This window comes from Chiloscyllium punctatum, chromosome 42 (assembly GCF_047496795.1).
Source record: "Chiloscyllium punctatum isolate Juve2018m chromosome 42, sChiPun1.3, whole genome shotgun sequence".
Lineage (NCBI taxonomy): Eukaryota > Metazoa > Chordata > Chondrichthyes > Orectolobiformes > Hemiscylliidae > Chiloscyllium > Chiloscyllium punctatum.
The window spans coordinates 31,386,278-31,404,306 of NC_092780.1; the positions used below are offsets into that span (position 1 = coordinate 31,386,278).

General features: G+C 40.8%; 1 protein-coding gene across 3 annotated transcripts in view; it reads left to right on the forward strand.

Annotated features, from left to right (window-relative positions):
- The window catches only part of LOC140465868 (zinc finger protein 652-like), a 65,198-nt gene that overhangs the window by 38,279 nt on the left and 8,890 nt on the right, over positions 1–18,029 (forward strand). For all 3 annotated transcript variants that reach the window (XM_072561736.1, XM_072561738.1, XM_072561737.1), the window contains one exon: positions 7,614–7,761. In XM_072561736.1, the coding sequence (XP_072417837.1) occupies positions 7,614–7,761 (148 nt within the window). The remainder of the gene's footprint in view (positions 1–7,613; positions 7,762–18,029) is intronic.

The window sequence follows — 18,029 nt, forward strand, 5'->3', positions numbered from 1 at the left end:
TCTAGTATATATGCTTCTTCTTTGTTTTATTATACTCCTTGAATATAGTTAGCTGCAACCTTTATTTTGGTAGCGCACTCGCTGAATCATAAGGTACTGATTTCAAAGTCGCACTGCAAGGCTTATTATCAAAATTAAAGCTGACAGTCCAAAGGAGGATGAAGGGAATATTGTACTATTGGAAATAAGTTAAACTGAAGGCCTGATCTATCTGATGAGATTAATGTGAAAGATCTTGTAACACTATTTCAAAGAGTGGGGGAAATTTCCTAACCACCATTTATTCCTGAGTAAACTTTACGAAAATGGCTTATCTGCTCATTGTCGCATTCTAATCGTGAGTGTTTGCTGCATCCAAATTAGTTACGGTTATTTCCTACACTACAACAGTGACAACAACCCAAAAAAGGTTTGATTGGCTGAAAAAGCACTTTGAGACATCTGGTGGTTGTGAAAATCGATAAATACACTAGTTCCTTTTTACTTTTGAGGATCAAGGTAATCTGAAAAAAATTTGGATGCATCGACACTTATTTGATACAATGCTAATAGCATACCCTGGCATTTAAGAGATCCAAAGTAAAAATTCTGGAACTCCATCTCTAACAGTATTTTGGGTCTGTTGCAGCTCAATGGCATATAGAGATGGACAGTAAATGCTGTTCCAGCCAGTGATGCTCACATCTGAAGAATGAATGAATGTTTTTAAAAATTCCTTGTTGGCAAATAATACACTAAACCAATGCTCCCTAAACATTTTCCTGTTACAACCCCACTTTGAGATTTGAAAACTATCGTAGTACCCAAGTGAGAACTGAAGAGAGACCTGCGAGAGTAAGGGGTAGCCCTTTGTAAGTTTGGGCCTGTCTGTTAGTATGGTGTGCAGTTGCTATACTTCAGTCAGAACACCATAATGGTCCATTATTGCTTTGGATCTTGTGAGCCTAAAATTTTAGTTCGCAACCCCAGTTGGGGTCTTGACCCACTTTGGGAAGCCCTGCACCAAACTGCAGAAATGGTATTCCCTTTGATGTCTTAATACAGTTTTTTAAAAAAACATGCCTAATGCATTACACCATATTTTTAACTGTTATCGTGTTGAGTCCTGAGCTCTTATGATTTAATAGGATCTCTTCTCCCTGCCCTTACCCTGCATGGTGAGTATTTCAGTCTCTTCTTAAATAAAGTTCCCATTAATCAACCTTTTTATAAGCTTAATCAAATAGACTTCTAGTATAGCAAAGTACCCTCTGGCAATTTTCTATGGTGTTTAACACTTTACAAGCTTACTTTCTCCAAATTGGAATTTCATCTCACCAGTGTTCTGTTTTGTTTTCAAAGCAAATTGTTTTTCTGACTTGGCATAGTAGTATCTGTTCTGGGTTGTCATCTCCCAGAATCCCTCTGTGTAACAGAGTCTGGTAGTCCCTAACTTTTTGAATAAGCTTCAATTTGTTTCTTTCTCCATAATTAGCAGTTAATATTGATTTTTGTTTATTGGGGAGATTTACTATGATGTCTTCTGGTCATGATTCTAGGAGGTTACCCTCTCTTTCCCCCCCCCCCCCCTCTCTTCTTCTTCTTCCCCCCCCCCCCTCTTCTTCTTCTTCCCCCCCCACCCCTCTTCTTCTCTTCTCCTTCCCCCCCCCTCCCACCTTCTCCTCCTTCCACCCCCCCCCCCCCCCTTCTCCTCTCCTCTTCCCTCCCTCCCCCTCTCTCCCCCAATATCCTTTAATACGACCGACTGACTGAAACCTACAGTGTGTTTATTCAGCCGAACGTCATTCCTGGACCGAGTTAGGAGCTCTTCTGTTTCCTGTTTGAAAATGTATTCATGAGGGCAGCATAGTGGTTAGCATTGCTGCTTCGGTGCCAGGAACCTAGGTTCAATTCCAGCCTTGGGCAACTATCAGTGTGGGTTTCCTCCCACAGTCCGAAGATGTGTAGCTTAGGTGGATTGGTCATGCTAAATTGTCTACTATACCTATAGTAAGGAAGTTAAAAATCACACAACACCAGGTTATAGTCCAACAGGTTTAATTGGAAGCACACTAGCTTTCGGAGCGTTGCTCCTTCATCAGATGGTAGTGGAGGGCTCAATCCTAACACAGAATTTATAGCAAAAATTTACAGTGATGAAACTGAAATTATATATTGAAAAATTGATTGTCTTTCATCTGTTCGAATACCATGACCGTTTGACTTCTTTCATGTGCAAATCACAAAATTTCTTCTGTCTTAAAAAAAAAGTTGCATTCTCAGGTTAGCTGTTAACAATGGTGATAGCTAGACAATATGTTGAAGGTGTTAGCCCCCTATGTTCTCTGTCTATGCCATGATGTTTAGATTGATTCTAATCTAAAAAGTGAGATAACAGAGTTTTGCATGAATTCATGTAGTTTTTGAGCAAAGTACAATGTAACCCTTAGTAAGGAAGACTGCGTTTCTGATTACTTTGTTCTTAAAACAACTTAATGATTATAAAATCTTGACTAGTTACTAGCTCCACTCATTACTACACTTATTTTGCTTTTCTGTGTGCACCTCGCAATATCATCATCTATTCCATTAAGTCCATCTCAGCAACACTCTTTTTTTTTTTTTCTCTCCTGCAGTTGTTTCTACTGCACTCTCCCATCACCTTGGTCTTATTGGCATTTGACAATTTGCTATTGCTCTGATAAAATCTGACTTAGTCCATACCTACACTCTGTTTTCAATTTACAATGTTATTGAATTCCCCCAAGTTTTGTACAGGGAGAACTTAGTTACACCAGTACATTAATACTGTAAAGTGAGTTTCAAAAATTGCAACTTATTTTTAATGGAAATTAGATTTTCTTTAATTTAAATCTGTTAAAGTTTTAGTTACACTCTATAGGACCTTTTTTCTGTACGAAATATAAGCATTCACTATATGCTGAAATACTGTGCATTCCAGAATTCCTATTATTAGTAAATGAATTAACTTCTATTACAATCTAATTCTAGTACATTTAAGATTTCTAATACATTTAAAATAGTGACGAAAAAATGCTGTCTTTGTAACTTCTCATGCAGGCTGTCTTTCTTTTTCTCACTGCTTTCTCTCTTGAACTCTTTCTTTTACGTGAGGCTGAGGAACAAGGTGAAAGTTAGGAAGGGAGTGGGATAAAGTTCATAGTGTCTTCAGGATCGGAAAAGGCTGACGCAAAATGGTGGTGATTGGATCCTGCATAAAGTGATGCTGAATGAATCAACATGATATTGTTAAAATGGGCCTCCAACTTACATTAAGTTTCTCTACTGGTTTACTTTTGATCTAAAGTGTTAGATGCAAATTTTTTTACACTTCTAAGCAAACATAACTAAGGCCATTAATTTTTAATTTTTGAAGATGTGGACCATCATATAATGTGAATCTAAATTTACTGTTAAGATGGCCATAATATCCAAACAATTAGAACAATTGCCATAAATCTCTATCCTTTTATAGATTTTCCTTACCTAACAAAAAGTATTCTTCATAATGAGCAATGGCTTCTAAAGAAGGCCAATGTATGAAACATGAAATTTTAATTTAGTGAGATTTAACTTTCATTGATTTTTGCAAGGTTTGTAGCTCAGGTTGAGGTTTTGGGTGTAGGTTTGCTCGCTGGGCTGTAAGTTTGATATCCAGACGTTTCATTACCTGGCTAGGTAACATCATCAGTGGCGACCTCCAAGTGAAGCTAAGCTGTTGTCTCCTGCTTTCTATTTATATCTTTCTCCTGGATGGAGTTCCTGGGGTTTGTGGTGATGTGATTTCCTGTTTGTTTTCTGAGGGGTTGATAGATGGCATCTAGATCTATGTGTTTGTTTATGGCGTTGTGGTTGGAGTGCCAGGCCTCCTGAACAGGAAATGACATCACCACAAACCCCAGGAACCCCATCCAGGAGAAAGATACAAATAGAAAGCAGAAGATAACAGCTTCGCTTCACTTGGAGGTTGCCACTGATGATGTTACCTAGCCAGGTAATGAAATGTCTGGATATCAAACCTCCAGCTCAGTGAGCAAACCTATACCCTAAACTCCTTTCATTGATTTTTATTGGGACTTTGTTTTAAATCCACTTGATATCCTTCAAACTACCTATTGTGATGCATTTATGTTTTAGGTTTTTGAAATGATTTGAATCAAACCCTAGTGGATATTTTCAAAGTACACTTTTAATTTGCCCAATTCTAACACTTGTTACAACTTTTGTTTGGACAAATTAAAATGTAACAACATTAAAGTTTAGGCACTGACACATGTGAATTTGATCCTATTTCAAGCTTGGAAAGATAAGTTTTCTTTCTCTCAGCTGTAAAGGTTTCTTACATGGAATGAACTTGTGCTGTAAAACCAGTTCTCTCAATGCAGATTAATGCCCCTTTGGTACTTCCTCCACGTGTAATTTTTAAAATTCGAACAAATGTGGAACTTTATCATACAGTTACCTCTTATAATTTACAGTGATACAGGTCTAGGGGTTGGTGAAATCCTCCTTAACTGCCCTGAGATCCATCTATGCAATTTGGTTGTCATAGGGTAAGAGGCCCAGGCCAAAGCCAAAGGAAAATAAAGTGCCAGTTTCTCAACTTGACACAAACGCTCAGAATCAGGAGACCTGAGGAAAGATGTGATGTTGGGTGAAGAAGCAGAGAAGTTACTGTTGAGAGCAGGATGCTTGTTTCTGTCAGAAAGAAGATTTAAAAGACACAACTTCTGGTGAGTTAAGAAAAGGTTGCCAGAGTAGATCTTGCAGCTGGAAATCAGTTTGAGGATACTAAGAATGCTGTGTAACAGGACACTAGGATTCACCCTGATGTGGCACAAAACATGAAAAAGTGAGGAGAGATTTGGACTTTGTAGACCCTGATAGCTTCATCTGGTGAGTGCTTCGTGTAATATACCAGCGGTTTGTAAAGCTTTTGATTGCATTAATTAGTAAACGGGAAGATACTTTTTCTGTAGTTTTGTGCATTGGTTGTCTACTAAATAATACCTCATCTGTGTTGCTCTCAGTTACTTACAATAAAAATAATGAAATTCATGCAAATATTTAGGTTGATTGCTGGGCAGTTTATTTCTTTAAAGTTGACTGTCTTGCCAGGATGATCACAAGGACATGACCTTGGCGGACTGAGCAATACTTAATTATATGCAAGTTCACATGAGATAAACATCAGGTTACCTATTTTTGTTGTTAATGATTTGTAGGAGTATTGGCCAAGTTGCCAGGAGAGTTACCTTGTATTGTTCAATAGTTTTATCGATTCTCTAGTAATCACTGGCAGGTGGACAAGTCCCTCACTCAAAACATCTGTCAATTAGTGAAGGTGCCCTTGTATGACTCCACTGTCCTATCAGGTTAGATGATGTATTTGCAGAATTATAAACATAAAGTAACTCCACATCTTTAGAATTGTTGCTTCATTTTGAATAATTGCTCAGTTTTCAAAAGTTTAAAAAACATTTTTTTGCACATAATCACACTGAAATAATTTTTACTATAGAATGAAATACCACAGTTTGAAGATAAGCTTAATCTTTTGGGTGTTGTACTGTATATTAGGTGTATGTTTTTAAAAAAGAAACACATCCTGTAGTTAGCTTTTTAGGCAAAGTACCTTGACATACTGCAAAATGAAAGCTAGTGTGCTTCCAATTAAACCTGTTGGACTATAACCTGGTGTTGTGATTTTTTTACTTTGCAAAATGAATGCACTGTATGCGCTTAAACTAAAGATCGCCAAAGCACATGCACTTCAATTTTCTCAGTACTTCTACAGTGTTTAAGTGTTTTGCATTGCTTGTAGCATCTCTGCAGTTGCCTAATATTGCCCATAGATGGCACAGGAGTCCAACTTTTATCGCAAACCTAAATGTTAAGTATCTCCATGTATTTATTGTCTCATACGTTTGTGCTTTATTATATTGACAATATTTTTGTGTCAGAAAATTATTCATTCAAAATATTTCATGTTATTAATGGGAAAAATGATGTGGCTGTAAATTTCTGTGGTTGAACAGTACATCCATGCTGTTTGTCTGAAGATAATCATTCAATCATGTTGGTGAGAGGAGTGGCCAGCCATCTTGTTGACGATGAATCGTTGGTACCTGCTGTCCCTATTTGCGTTGTTTAGTGGCTGATTAGCGACTATCCTCCTAGAAGGATCAAGTGGCCCAAAGATTACATGATGGGAAGTTTCAAAACAAGTCAAACCTGCATGGACAACTTGGTGAATGACATCTGAACCAGACTAAATCACACCACTCCTCCATGTTACTGATGGGCTGATAAATAGCTCTAAATAACTGCTTCCTTTTAGGTGGGGTGACCAAAGCTGCGTGGGCAGTGGGAAATTTTGTGTTTTGAAGTGCAGTTTTAGCTGGTTTAACTACATACCTTTTTTTGTCATATTTGGAACCCTAAACCTTGGTAAACTGCATCTAAACTGTGTAGATGAAAGAAACGATGAATTGATTTGTGTAAACAGCGAATTTAGGTTGACACAAACTTCAACATAAATGGTGTGTGTTTATCTGGATCTCTTAACTTTCTCAACTGATCCCTGGATATAGATTCTCTAATGCATAACTGAGTCACTGGATCAAGTAACCTACTTAGTCAAAATGAACATAGAAACCTGGAGAGGTCTCATTCAATCCTTTTGAACTTGTGCAGCTTTTCAGTTAGATCATTGATCTGTATCTTATCTCCATTGACTCCTCATCCACAGCTTTTTAGATCTCGGCCTCCTAAACAGAAGGAAGTACAAGACATGTTTACACAAAATTGCATCGTTATTTATTCCTTACAGTATAGTATCATTCTAGTAAATCTGTTTTCTTGCTGAGGCCAAATACCTCTTGTATGAGGTACAATGCTGAAAATGAATGCCATTCTATCGAGCTGGGGTTGGACCAAGGTCTTGTATACAACAAATGCTTTCCAATTCCCTTGACATAAAGGCTAGCATTTCATTTGCTTTGATAAAATACCTGTTGTACTTGTGCACTCGCTTTGTGATTTGGATTTGTTTTCTTAGATATTCAATATTCTCAAAAATTCCTATTTCCGCTCCATTTTTAAAAAAAAAAGACAGATCAGTATTTTTTTGATTTAAAGTGGATGGCATCACACTTGGAAAGGATATTGTTCCACTGTGCATAATTATATTTTGTTCTATACATTAATGAAAGGTTATAAAAATTTAAATGAACTGCCTGAGAGTAGAAGTAGTAGTACTGAGAATTTTTTTTTTTTTTTTTTTTTGCAAATACTATTGGTAAAATTGAGCACCACTTCTTACTCTGGACCAAGTGTGAATAAGAGTTAATCACAGACTGTGTCACTTTTTAGGTCGAGCTGAGGGTACATTTTGAGGAGCAGCTAATTAGCCTCAATGGTCATTTGGCTGAAGTGCTAGTGGAGTAGCAATGCCTGTGGAAGTATCCTAAAATGGGACACTTTTTTTTTGTTTAAAGGAGAGGAGGGATGAAATGGTGTTTGATGCAGGACAGACAAAGCATTTTGTATAGCCAGATACTCTCATTGTAAGTCAAAATTGTAAAATATTCCTTTTCTTTCCCCCCACATAGTGTGTATCCTGTGGTAAATCTTTCAAGAAGCTTTGGTCCCTCCATGAGCACATTAAAGTTGTTCATGGCTTTGCTGAAAAGAAGTTCTCCTGTGAGATTTGTGAGAAGAAATTCTATACAATGGCTCACGTTCGGAAACATATGGTCGGTGAGTTAAGAATATGATTGTATTGCTTTGGATTGAGGAAAGTAAAATGCTTTGTAATATTTCTTAATTTAATTCATGATTAAAAATAAAATTTAAAATGTGAATTCTAGTACAATTTCAAATACACTGAAGTCCAGTATATTATCATGTGCAATCATGTCTAACAATTATTCAAGATGATAACTACAGGTGATAAAAATCATGTGACCAATGTTAGTCCATTATATTCAGACCATTTCGAATACTTGGAACAAGTGGAATCTGGGAATTTAATCTTTCTTCAAAAGCTCCATGAGTTACTGAATCTGCCATGGTCAACATTTTGAGGGAGGGATCCGAGATCGTGGCAATCTAGGAGGATTGCGTAGCAGAACTCTGCACTGCAGCACAAGCGGGATGAACTTTTATCCTACCCAACCCAGATCATCGCGATATCATGGGATTCTGGAAAGGACGTGGAGTCCCAGGAAACTGTTGAAAATCAACTTACCTGTGTTTTTGCTGTCCAGGTTTGCCGAAAAAGGGAGGAGTGTCCAAGGGTAGGCCCGCAGCCCAGCCTGCAGGATCCTTGGACTTGATTACTTATCAGGCTCTGCTGACGGAGCTCACGAAATCTCGTGAGATGTTGGGTAAGCAGATAGAGAAGCTGGCCCCGATTTCTATCATGTTGTAGAAGCATGAACAGCAGCTGGGAGACCTGAAAAAAAGGACAGATGAGGTTGAACATAGAGTCCCAGTGGTGGAAGCTGATACCACTTCCTCCAAGGATAGAATCCAAGCACTGGAGACGCAGGTCCATAATTTGCGCGACCAAGTTGATCTCGAACAGAGGCAAGAGAAAAAATATTCAGATCATTGGTCTGCTGAAGAGTTAGGAATGTGAGTAGCCGGTGGAATTTGAGGACTGGTTGCCAAAATTCCTTAACTTGGAGACTGGAATGAGAGGCTTGAAGATCGGGAGGACTCACCGGGTCACAGCATGGAGGTCAGCTCTTGTAGAGATAAGAGGAGAATTGTGGAAACTTCCAAAATCCAGGGGAAGGATCCGAAGGCTCTAATTTACAAGGGCTCTAACATAATGTTCTTCCAGGACTTGTTAGTGGCAGTGATCCAGAAAAGAAAATCCTATGACAGTGTCAAGAAAAGACTGAGGGAGCTTGGGATCCAGTACTCTGAGGTATCCAGCAGTGCTTCAGGTCATCTAAGATGGATCTGTACATTTCTTTGACATGTCAGAGACAGCAAGAGAGTTTGTGGACAAATTAAGTTAATCTGAACAATTTAATATGTATGAATAGTAGTGTTGTTTGGATATGTCTTTGTTTTTTCTTTAAAGAACAGAGGAAGTCCGGTTGGGGCTTTCTTTTCCTTTTTTTTTTGTTATTGGTAATAGTTGAAACCAAATTTATGGTGGCAGTTGAGATGTGTCAATTTCTAAGTTAAGTTATGCCCAAGCATGGGTGGGTATATTTATATTTATATTTATCCTTTTTAAAAAAAAAATTATTTATTCATCTTGCTATTCCATGGTGTATTTTCTTTCTTTTCTGCTTGTGTTTGCGTTGCGACTCTTGCTAGGAGGAGGGGAAAATGGTTGAGATGGCTGGATGCCTACTTATTGGCAGTTTATACCCGGTTCAGGTATTTAAATGACTGTGCTGCAGTCTTGGCAGCGGGATAGGAAATTGGGTTTTGGGATGGCTGTTGGCCCCTTTTAGCAGGGGGTGAGTTCCTCTATTCAGCACCATTGGTGCTTTATATGTAGGTTTGCTTTTTGGTTTTTGTTGTGTATATATAATCTTTGACAGCTTTTATAGGTTTGTTAACTGTAGTGGTTTTAGTTTATGTAGTTTTTATGTTTGATGGACCTTGTGAGACTAAAGCACAGCAATTTGTGGTTAAAGTTCCTCCTCCCTGGAACTTAACTGTTACTGCAGAAGGTTATGGCTAATGACTTAATTAAATGGTTACCTGGAATATCAAGGGGGGTCACTCACCAATTAAGAGGAAGAAGGTACTTTTGAGTCTTAGAAAGAAAAAGGTGGATACTGCTTTGTTACTGGAGACACACTTGGATGTCGGAGCATTTGAAACTACAGAATGGCTGAGATCAGGTTTACTTTCAATCTTTTAATACCAGAAGGAGGGAAGTGGCTATATTGGTTAGGAGGAATCTCCCATTTAAGTTACTAGAATGTGTTAAAGAGACACAAAGGAGGTTTGTAATTCTCAAAGCCCTGGTAAACTGGGAAGAATATGGTGTTTTAAATGTCTATTGCCCTCCGGCCCATCCCCTCAAATTTCTGGTAGATGCGTTCTCTAAACTGATCAGTCTCTAGTCCCAGCATATCCTTATAGGGGGCGATTTTACTTGTGTCGTGGATCCCACAGTAGAAAGGTTGCCCAAAGGCCCCTCGATACACTCTGTACAAACTAAACAATTAGTGGATCTGTGTATGGACTTAGGGTTGGACGTCTGGAATTGTCTCCACCCTACAGGCAGGGATTTTACATATTTTCCAATCCAAACAGATGTCACGCCAGGATTGATTTTTTTTTTTTTTTTTTTTTTTTTTTTTTGTTTCTGACCCCCGTGGCAACCCTGGACTTGGTGACATCTTGTACTATTGGTAATATTGCCATCTCCAGTCATGCACCAGTGTACCTGTTAAGATTAAGGATGTTACAGTGGGTCCGAGGCACTGGCAACTGGATCCCTTTATCCTTCAGGATAATAAGTCTGTGGAGTACTTCCCTAGGGAACTTCAGGCATTCCTAGACATTAAGTCAGGCTCAGTTAGTAGCCCATCCGTCCTTTGGGAAACTGCCAAAACCTGTGTAGGGGGTTAGTTATTTCCTACTCTGCCAGTAGGAAGCGGCAGAAGGATGAGCAGCAACGTCATCTCGAAGCACAGTTGAAGGCAGCCGAGAAGGCTTGCTTTGACAGGCACTCGGTCAAGCTACAGAGGATGAAGGCACAGCGATCTGCATGGAATTCTGTGCTCACAGGAAGGTGGCTTGAAGTGTGTATACTTCAATGCCAGAAGTGTAAGAAATAAGGTAGGTGAACTTGCAGCGTGGGTTGGTACCTGGGACTTCGATGTTGTGGCCATTAGAGACGTGGGTAGAGCAGGGACAGGAATGGCTATTGCAGGTTCCAGGGTTTAAATGTTTTAGTAGGGTCAGAGGTGGGGGTAAAAGAAGGGGAGGTGTGGCATTGCTTGTCAAGGATAGTATTACAGCGGTGGAAAGGACGATGGAGGAAGACTTGCCATCTGAGGTAGTTTGGGCTGAGGTTAGGAATAGGAAAGGTGAGGTCACCCTGTTAGGAGTTTTCTACAGGCCTCCTAATAGTCCGAAGAACATAGCGGAAAGTATTGCAAGGATGATTCAGGAGAAGAGCGAAAGTAATAGGGTGGTTGTTATGGGGTCTTTAACTTTCCTGATATTGACTGGGAAAGCTACAGCTCAAGTTCGTTAGATGGGTCGGTGTTTGTCCAATGTGTGCAGGAGGGTTTCCTGACACAATATGTAGACAGGCCAACAAGAGGTGAGGCCGTACTGGATTTCATTCTAGGTAATGAACCAGGCCAGGTGTGAGACTTGGAGGTAGGTGAGCACTTCGGGGACAGTGACCACAACTCGGTGACTTTTACTCTAGTGATGGAGAGGGATAAGTGCGCACTGCAGGGCAGGAGTTATAGCTGGGGGCAGGGAAATTATGATGCGGTGAGGCATGACTTAGGATGTGTGGATTGGAACAATAGGCTTCAAGGGAAGGACACAAATGATATGTGGAGCTTGTTCAAGGAACAGCTAATGGGTGTCCTTGATAAGTATGTACCTGGCAGGGAGGAAAGGGTCTTGAGGGAGCCGTGGTTTAATAAGGAATCCCTTGTAAAAGGGAAGAGGGTGGCCTATGTAAAGATGAGGCGTGAAGGTTCATTTGGGGCGATTGAGAGTTATAAGGTAGCCAGGAAGGATCTGAAGAGAGAGCAAAGAGCAGCGAGAAGGGGACATGAAAAGTCCTTGGTTGGTAGGATTAGGGAAAACCCTAAGGCTTTCTATAGGTATGTCAGGAATAAAAGGATGACTAGGGTAGGTATCGGTCCAGTCAAGGATAGTAGTGGGAAGTTGTGCTTGGAGGCAGAGGAGATTGGAGAGACACTAAATCAATACTTTTTGTCAGTATTCACTCAGGAACAGGACGTTGTTGCTGATGTGAATATTGAGTCAGAATTAATTAGAATGGATGGCTTTGAGGTATGTAGGGAAGAGGTGTTGGAAATTCTGGAAAGGGTGAAAATAGATAAGTCCCCTGGACCTGATAGCATTTATCCTAGGATTCTCTGGGAAGCAAGGGAGGAGATTGCAGACCCATTGACCTTGATTTTTATGTCGTCGTTGTCTACAGGAATAGTGCCAGAGGACTGGAGGATAGCGAATGTGGTCCCCTTGTTCAAGAAGGGGCGTAGGGACAGCCCTAGTAACTATAGGCCAGTAAGTCTCACTTCTGTTGTGGGCAAAGTCTTAGAGAGAATTGTAAGGGATAGGATTTATGAACATCTGGATAGGAATAATGTGATCAAGGATAGTCAGCATGGTTTTGTGAAGGGCAGGTCGTGCCTCACAAACCTTATTGAATTCTTTGAGAAGGTGACTAAGGAAGTGGACGAGGGTAAAGCAGTAGATGTGGTGTATATGGATTTTGGCAAGGCGTTCGATAAGGTACCCCATGGTAGGCTACTGCAAAAATTACGGAGGTATGGCATTGAGGGTGCATTAGAGGTTTGGATTAGGAATTGGCTGGCTGGAAGGAGACAGAGGGTAGTAGTTGATGGTAAAGGTTCATCTTGGAGTGCAGTTACTAGCGGTGTTCCACAAGGATCTGTTTTGGGACCATTGCTGTTTGTCATTTTTATAAATGACCTGGAGGAGGGGCTTGAATGCTGGGTGAGCAAGTTTGCGGATGATACGAAAGTCGGTGGAGTGGTGGACAGTGAAGAAGGATGTGGCAGGTTACAGCGGGATATAGATAAGTTGCAGAGCTGGGCAGAAAGGTGGCAAATGGAGTTCAATGTAGCTAAGTGTGAAGTCATTCACTTTGGTAGGAGTAACAAGAAGATGGATTACTGGGCTAATGGTAGGCTACTTGGTAGTGTGGAAGAGCAGAGGGATCTTGGTGTCCATGTACACAGATCTCTGAAAGTTGCCACCTAGGGAAATAGTGCTGTGAAGAAGGCATATGGCGTACTGGGCTTTATTGGTAGAGTAATTGAGTTCCAGAGTCCTGAGGTCATGTTGCAGTTGTATAAGACTCTGGTGCGGCCTCATCTGGAGTATTGTGTACAGTTTTGGTCGCCATACTATAGGAAGGATGTGGAGGCACTGGAACGGATGCAGAGACGGTTTACCAGGATGTTGCCTGGTATGGTAGGAAGATCGTATGAGGAGAGGCTGAGGCACTTGGGGCTGTTCTCATTGGAGAAAAGAAGGTTTGGGGCAATTTGATAGAGGTGTACAAGATGATTAGGGGTTTAGATAGGGTTGACCCTGAGAACCTTTTTCCGCGTATGGAGTCAGCTGTTACTAGAGGACACAGCTTTAAATTAAGGGGAGGTTGGTATAGGACAGATGTTAGGGGTAGATTCTTTACTCAGCAGGTTGTGAGTTCATGGAATGCCCTGCCAGTATCAGTGGTGGACTTTCAAGTCATTCAAGCGGGCATTGGATAAGCATATGGAGGTTATTGGGCTAGTGTAGGTTAGGTAGGCTTCGGTTGGCGCAGCATCGAGGGCCGAAGGGCCTGTACTGCGCTGTATTGTTCTATGTTCACGCAGACAGCAAAGAAGGAGCTTACTTCTGCAAAACAAAGATTATGTGAGCATGGTGACAGGCCAGGCAAATACTTAGCATATCTCAGCAGGAACAGGAGCGCCCCTCAAGCCATTACAACAATTGGGGAAGGATCTGGGAACCTTTTACATGTGACTCAAAAAAGATGAATGTGGCATTCCAGAGATTTTACTCTTAAGTTATATCAATCGGAGGGTTGTGAGGAGGGGCGGGCCAAAATGCAATCCTTTTTCATGGATCTGGAGTTCCCGGGTGTAATCCCCAAATGAGAGTCTTTTCTCAATGCCCTCTTATCAGAGCAAGACATGCAGGAGGCTGTGAAGCAGCTTCAGAGTGGAAAGGCGCCCGGTCCTGATGGCCTTCCCAGCAAATTCTAGAAGGAATTTATAAACACATTGTCAGGCCTGATGCTCAACATGTTCAGTGATTCATACAGCCATGATTGTATACTGCCAACTCTGAGAAGAGAATATTTCACTTACTCTTAAAGGGAGGGTCCTGGAGGACTGTGCTTCAATCAGGCCCATTTCACTCTTAATTGTGGACTTTAAAATCCCCTCTAAGACTTTGCGTTAAGGCTGGAGGTCTGTATTACCTTCTATTGTTAAAGAGGACCAGACAGGCTTCATAAAGGGCTGCAGATCCTCCAATAATGTTAGAAGGCTGCTTAATGTAATTCAAGCATGTCAACAACAGTCAATACGGGGATTGGTGATTTCTCTAGATGTTGAGATGGCATTTGAGAGTTGAGTGGCTGTACCTTTTTTATGTTCTGGAGTGGTTTGGCTTGGATGAAGTCGTTATAGAATGGGTAAAGGTTCTCTGCAGTGATCCTCTCGCTGCAGTCATCACCAATGGGGAGCAATAAAGCAATTTTAACATTTTTAGGGGCAGCCAGCAGGGCTGTCCTCTCATGCCACTGCTTTTTACATTGGTGATTGAACCATTGGCAGAGGCCATTCATAGGGACCCCAATATATCAGCTCCAGAAGTGGAGTCAAAGTTACATAAGATTTTGTTGTACGTGGACGATGTCGTCTTTATTTTGTCAAATCCAGAAGTTTTGATGCCTCGCCTAATACAATGCATCAGTACAATTGACGCCTTTTTGGGGTACAAGATTAATTTTGCAAAATCAGAGGCTATGCCAATGGGTGCTCTTACAAGAATATCGATTTCCCATTTAAGTAGTCACGGGAGTTTTGTGTATTTGGGCATATTCAGTACTCCAGTTCTGGATTGGCTTTTCAAAGCTAATTTTGTTCAATTATTTGACAAAATCAAACAAGAGCTTCAAAGATGGGAGGTGCTTCCAGTCTTGTGGTTGGGTCAGATGAATATTCTCCCCCCATTTGTTGTACCCTATACAGATGTTCCCCCTGATTTTTGATAAGCAAACATTCGGGAGACTGAACAACTGGTTGAGTTCTTTTATTTGGCATCGTAAGCAGTCTCTTATTAAATTGGCCAAACTGCAATTGCCTCACAGATTGGGGGGAGTGGACCTCTCACCCATTAAAAGCTATCAACTAAGTTCGCTTTTATCTGAGGTGAGTGAGTGGGCTTGCGGAGACCCTCTTTCGATATGGTTAGACATCAAAACATTTGGCAGGGTGCCCCCTTACTAGTTTGCTGTTTTTGGACAAAATGAGGACAGTTGGGAATATTGCCATAAACCCAATAGCTATCAACACTGTTAAAGCATGGAGGGTAATTCGGCAGAGAGAAGGCAATATTGGCAAAACATCTTCTCTTACGCCTATAATGGGTATGCCAGACTTTCAACTGGGGATGATAGATTCAGGGTTTAAACATTGGGCAGCTAGAGGTGTCTTGCATGAGCAGTATATTTGAGGGAGACACAATGATGTCCTTTGATCAGTTAGCACGGAAATAAGAGCTATCTAATAGGGACCTCTTTCATTTTTTTGTTTCAAGTTAGGGATTTTAAATAATGACTACATTTTGACTGCTCCCAACAAATCCGACAGAGAGGAGGGTGCTCATTGCTAAGAGTACACTTTCTGTCAGCACTTTATATCATCAGCTGGGGTGTGCCCCCTCAGATGAGGTTGATCGACTCTATAAGGTGTGGGAGAGAGAGAGCGCTAGGCGTGAAGGTCTCCTCTGAGGCATGGGAAGATATCTGGGAAAATGCAAGAAAGATATCAGTTTGCAATAGGACCCATGCTTTACAGTTGAAGATTCTCCACAGGGTCCCCTTGGCACCAGACAGTTTGTCAAAATCTAAATCAGGGTATCTTCAAAGTGTCCCAAGTGCAAGGTTGGTATGGGCACTCTTACCCATTGTCTGTGGTAGGCTTCAAACATACTGGAGTGCTGTGGCGGGTGCAATTTTGGATGTGAGGGTGGAGAAGGACTCAATCTCTCCTCTTCTTGGCCAGCCCAGTGTGTTCCCTGTAGATGTGCATAAGAACAAACTTTTCAACATCCTCACTTTCTACACAAAGAATATCTTGTCAGGTTGGTCATCCAAAAATCCCCTGGGCCTGTCAGGTTGGCGGAAGATTGTTATGGAGCATATCTCCTTGGATTTCCTCACCAGTATGGTACACCACAAAACTGAATTTCTGTAAGACCTGACTGCCCTTTTTGGACTACCTGGACACGGATTTATCTGCCACGCTAATAAGGGCTTTTATATAGCCATAATGATTGTGCTTTAAGTCCAATATCGAGGGAGGAAGAACTGTGACTGAAAGTGTTTTGTTTGGGTGATCTTAGTTATTACTATTTATCAGTTTGATTATTATTTATTTAGTTAAATAGTTTTTAAATACATTTGTACATGAGGGAGGGTTGGGTTTTTTTACTTTGTTCTCTTTTTGTATTGTTTTGAATTTGTTGTAATATTTAAAAAATCTCTTTCAAGAAAAAATATTTTACAAAAATCATTTTGTGGGTCACCATTGACTGGATATGTAATTCTAATCAGACATAGGTACAAGAGCAGAGAAAACATTGAGTGCTCTGCAGTAATTCATTCAACTGCTAATCCTCAAAGTCTATTGTGTATAAGGCTGCAGTAAGTGTAAGATACATCGGTCACTATCTGCTGGATGAACTTAATACTATCAACACTGGAGATGATCCGTGTCAGCTAGGACAGAGCAGGACTCTGTGACCAGATCTTCTATAGCTGGTATGCTGTGCCTTTGCATCCTGTAGCCTGAGTATACAATGTAGCAATAGAATAGAATTGGCCATTATGACACTCCTATCTGCCAGTTCTGTGCAAGAGCAAATCTATTGATACCACTCCCTTGCCTTCTGTACCCTGCAAATGTTTTCTCTTGGGGTTACTTGAACAGCATCTCCCCTGTGCATCCACAACAAATAAATTAAACTAAATTAACAGTTTGGTATCCCTTGCCTTTTGACAGGTCTGGGCTTTGGTGACGAGGCTTAAGTTAATTTATGCAACAAAGAGATGTTAATTTATTAAGCCTGGGTTACACTCTACTCAGAAGTCCCTCTCCAACCCAACCCCTCCTTTCCATTGTTGAACCACTTTATTAGCCAAGCCCAGGACTTGCACTGAATCTCCAGTTTCTCTATCATCAGAGACTTGATTTCCAACACGCTTTTAGTCTAGGTAGGGTTTTCCACAGCCACTTTGAATTGGTACTTTCCTTGAAAACGTGATTTGTTTTGTATTAAAACTGCTATATTAACTGCGAGCCTACAACTCGGGGATTTCATTCATTCTCTCGTTCTGTGGCTGTCGTATTAGCTTGTTACACTTAATTTCTAGCTCTTATGTTGAGTTTAAATGAATGTTATAGATAAATATTCACATTCAAGCAAGGATCTTTACTTTCTGATTTCCAAATGCAAATATTTGTGTAATAATCAGGCAGAAACAGTATTGTTTTCTCCGTGGGTGGCACAGTGGTTATCAATGCTGCCTCACAGCACCAGAGACCCGGGTTCAATTCCCGCCTCAGGCGACTGACTGTGTGGAGTTTGCACATTCTCCCTGTGTCTGCGTGGGTTTCCTCCCACAGTCCAAAAATGTGCAGGTTAGGTGAATTGGCCATGCTAAATTGCCCGTAGTTTTAGATGAAGGGGTAAATGTAGGGGAATGGGTCTGGGTGGGTTGCGCTTTGGCGGGTCGGTGTGGACTTGTTGGGCCGAAGGGCCTGTTTCCACACTGTAAGTAATCTAATCTAACTATGCTACTGTCTTTTTTTTTCTTTGTACAATCAGACTAACTTTTTTTTTGATTCATGCATTGGCTTGACTAGTGTAGACTAGTGTTTATTGTCCATCCCAGTTAAAAAGGCAACCATGTTGTCTTGAGTCAAGAGTCACACATATCAGACGAGGTCAGGCCGGCACGTTTCCGAAGAGGGCATCAATGAACCTCAATTGTCAAAAAATCCAATCAA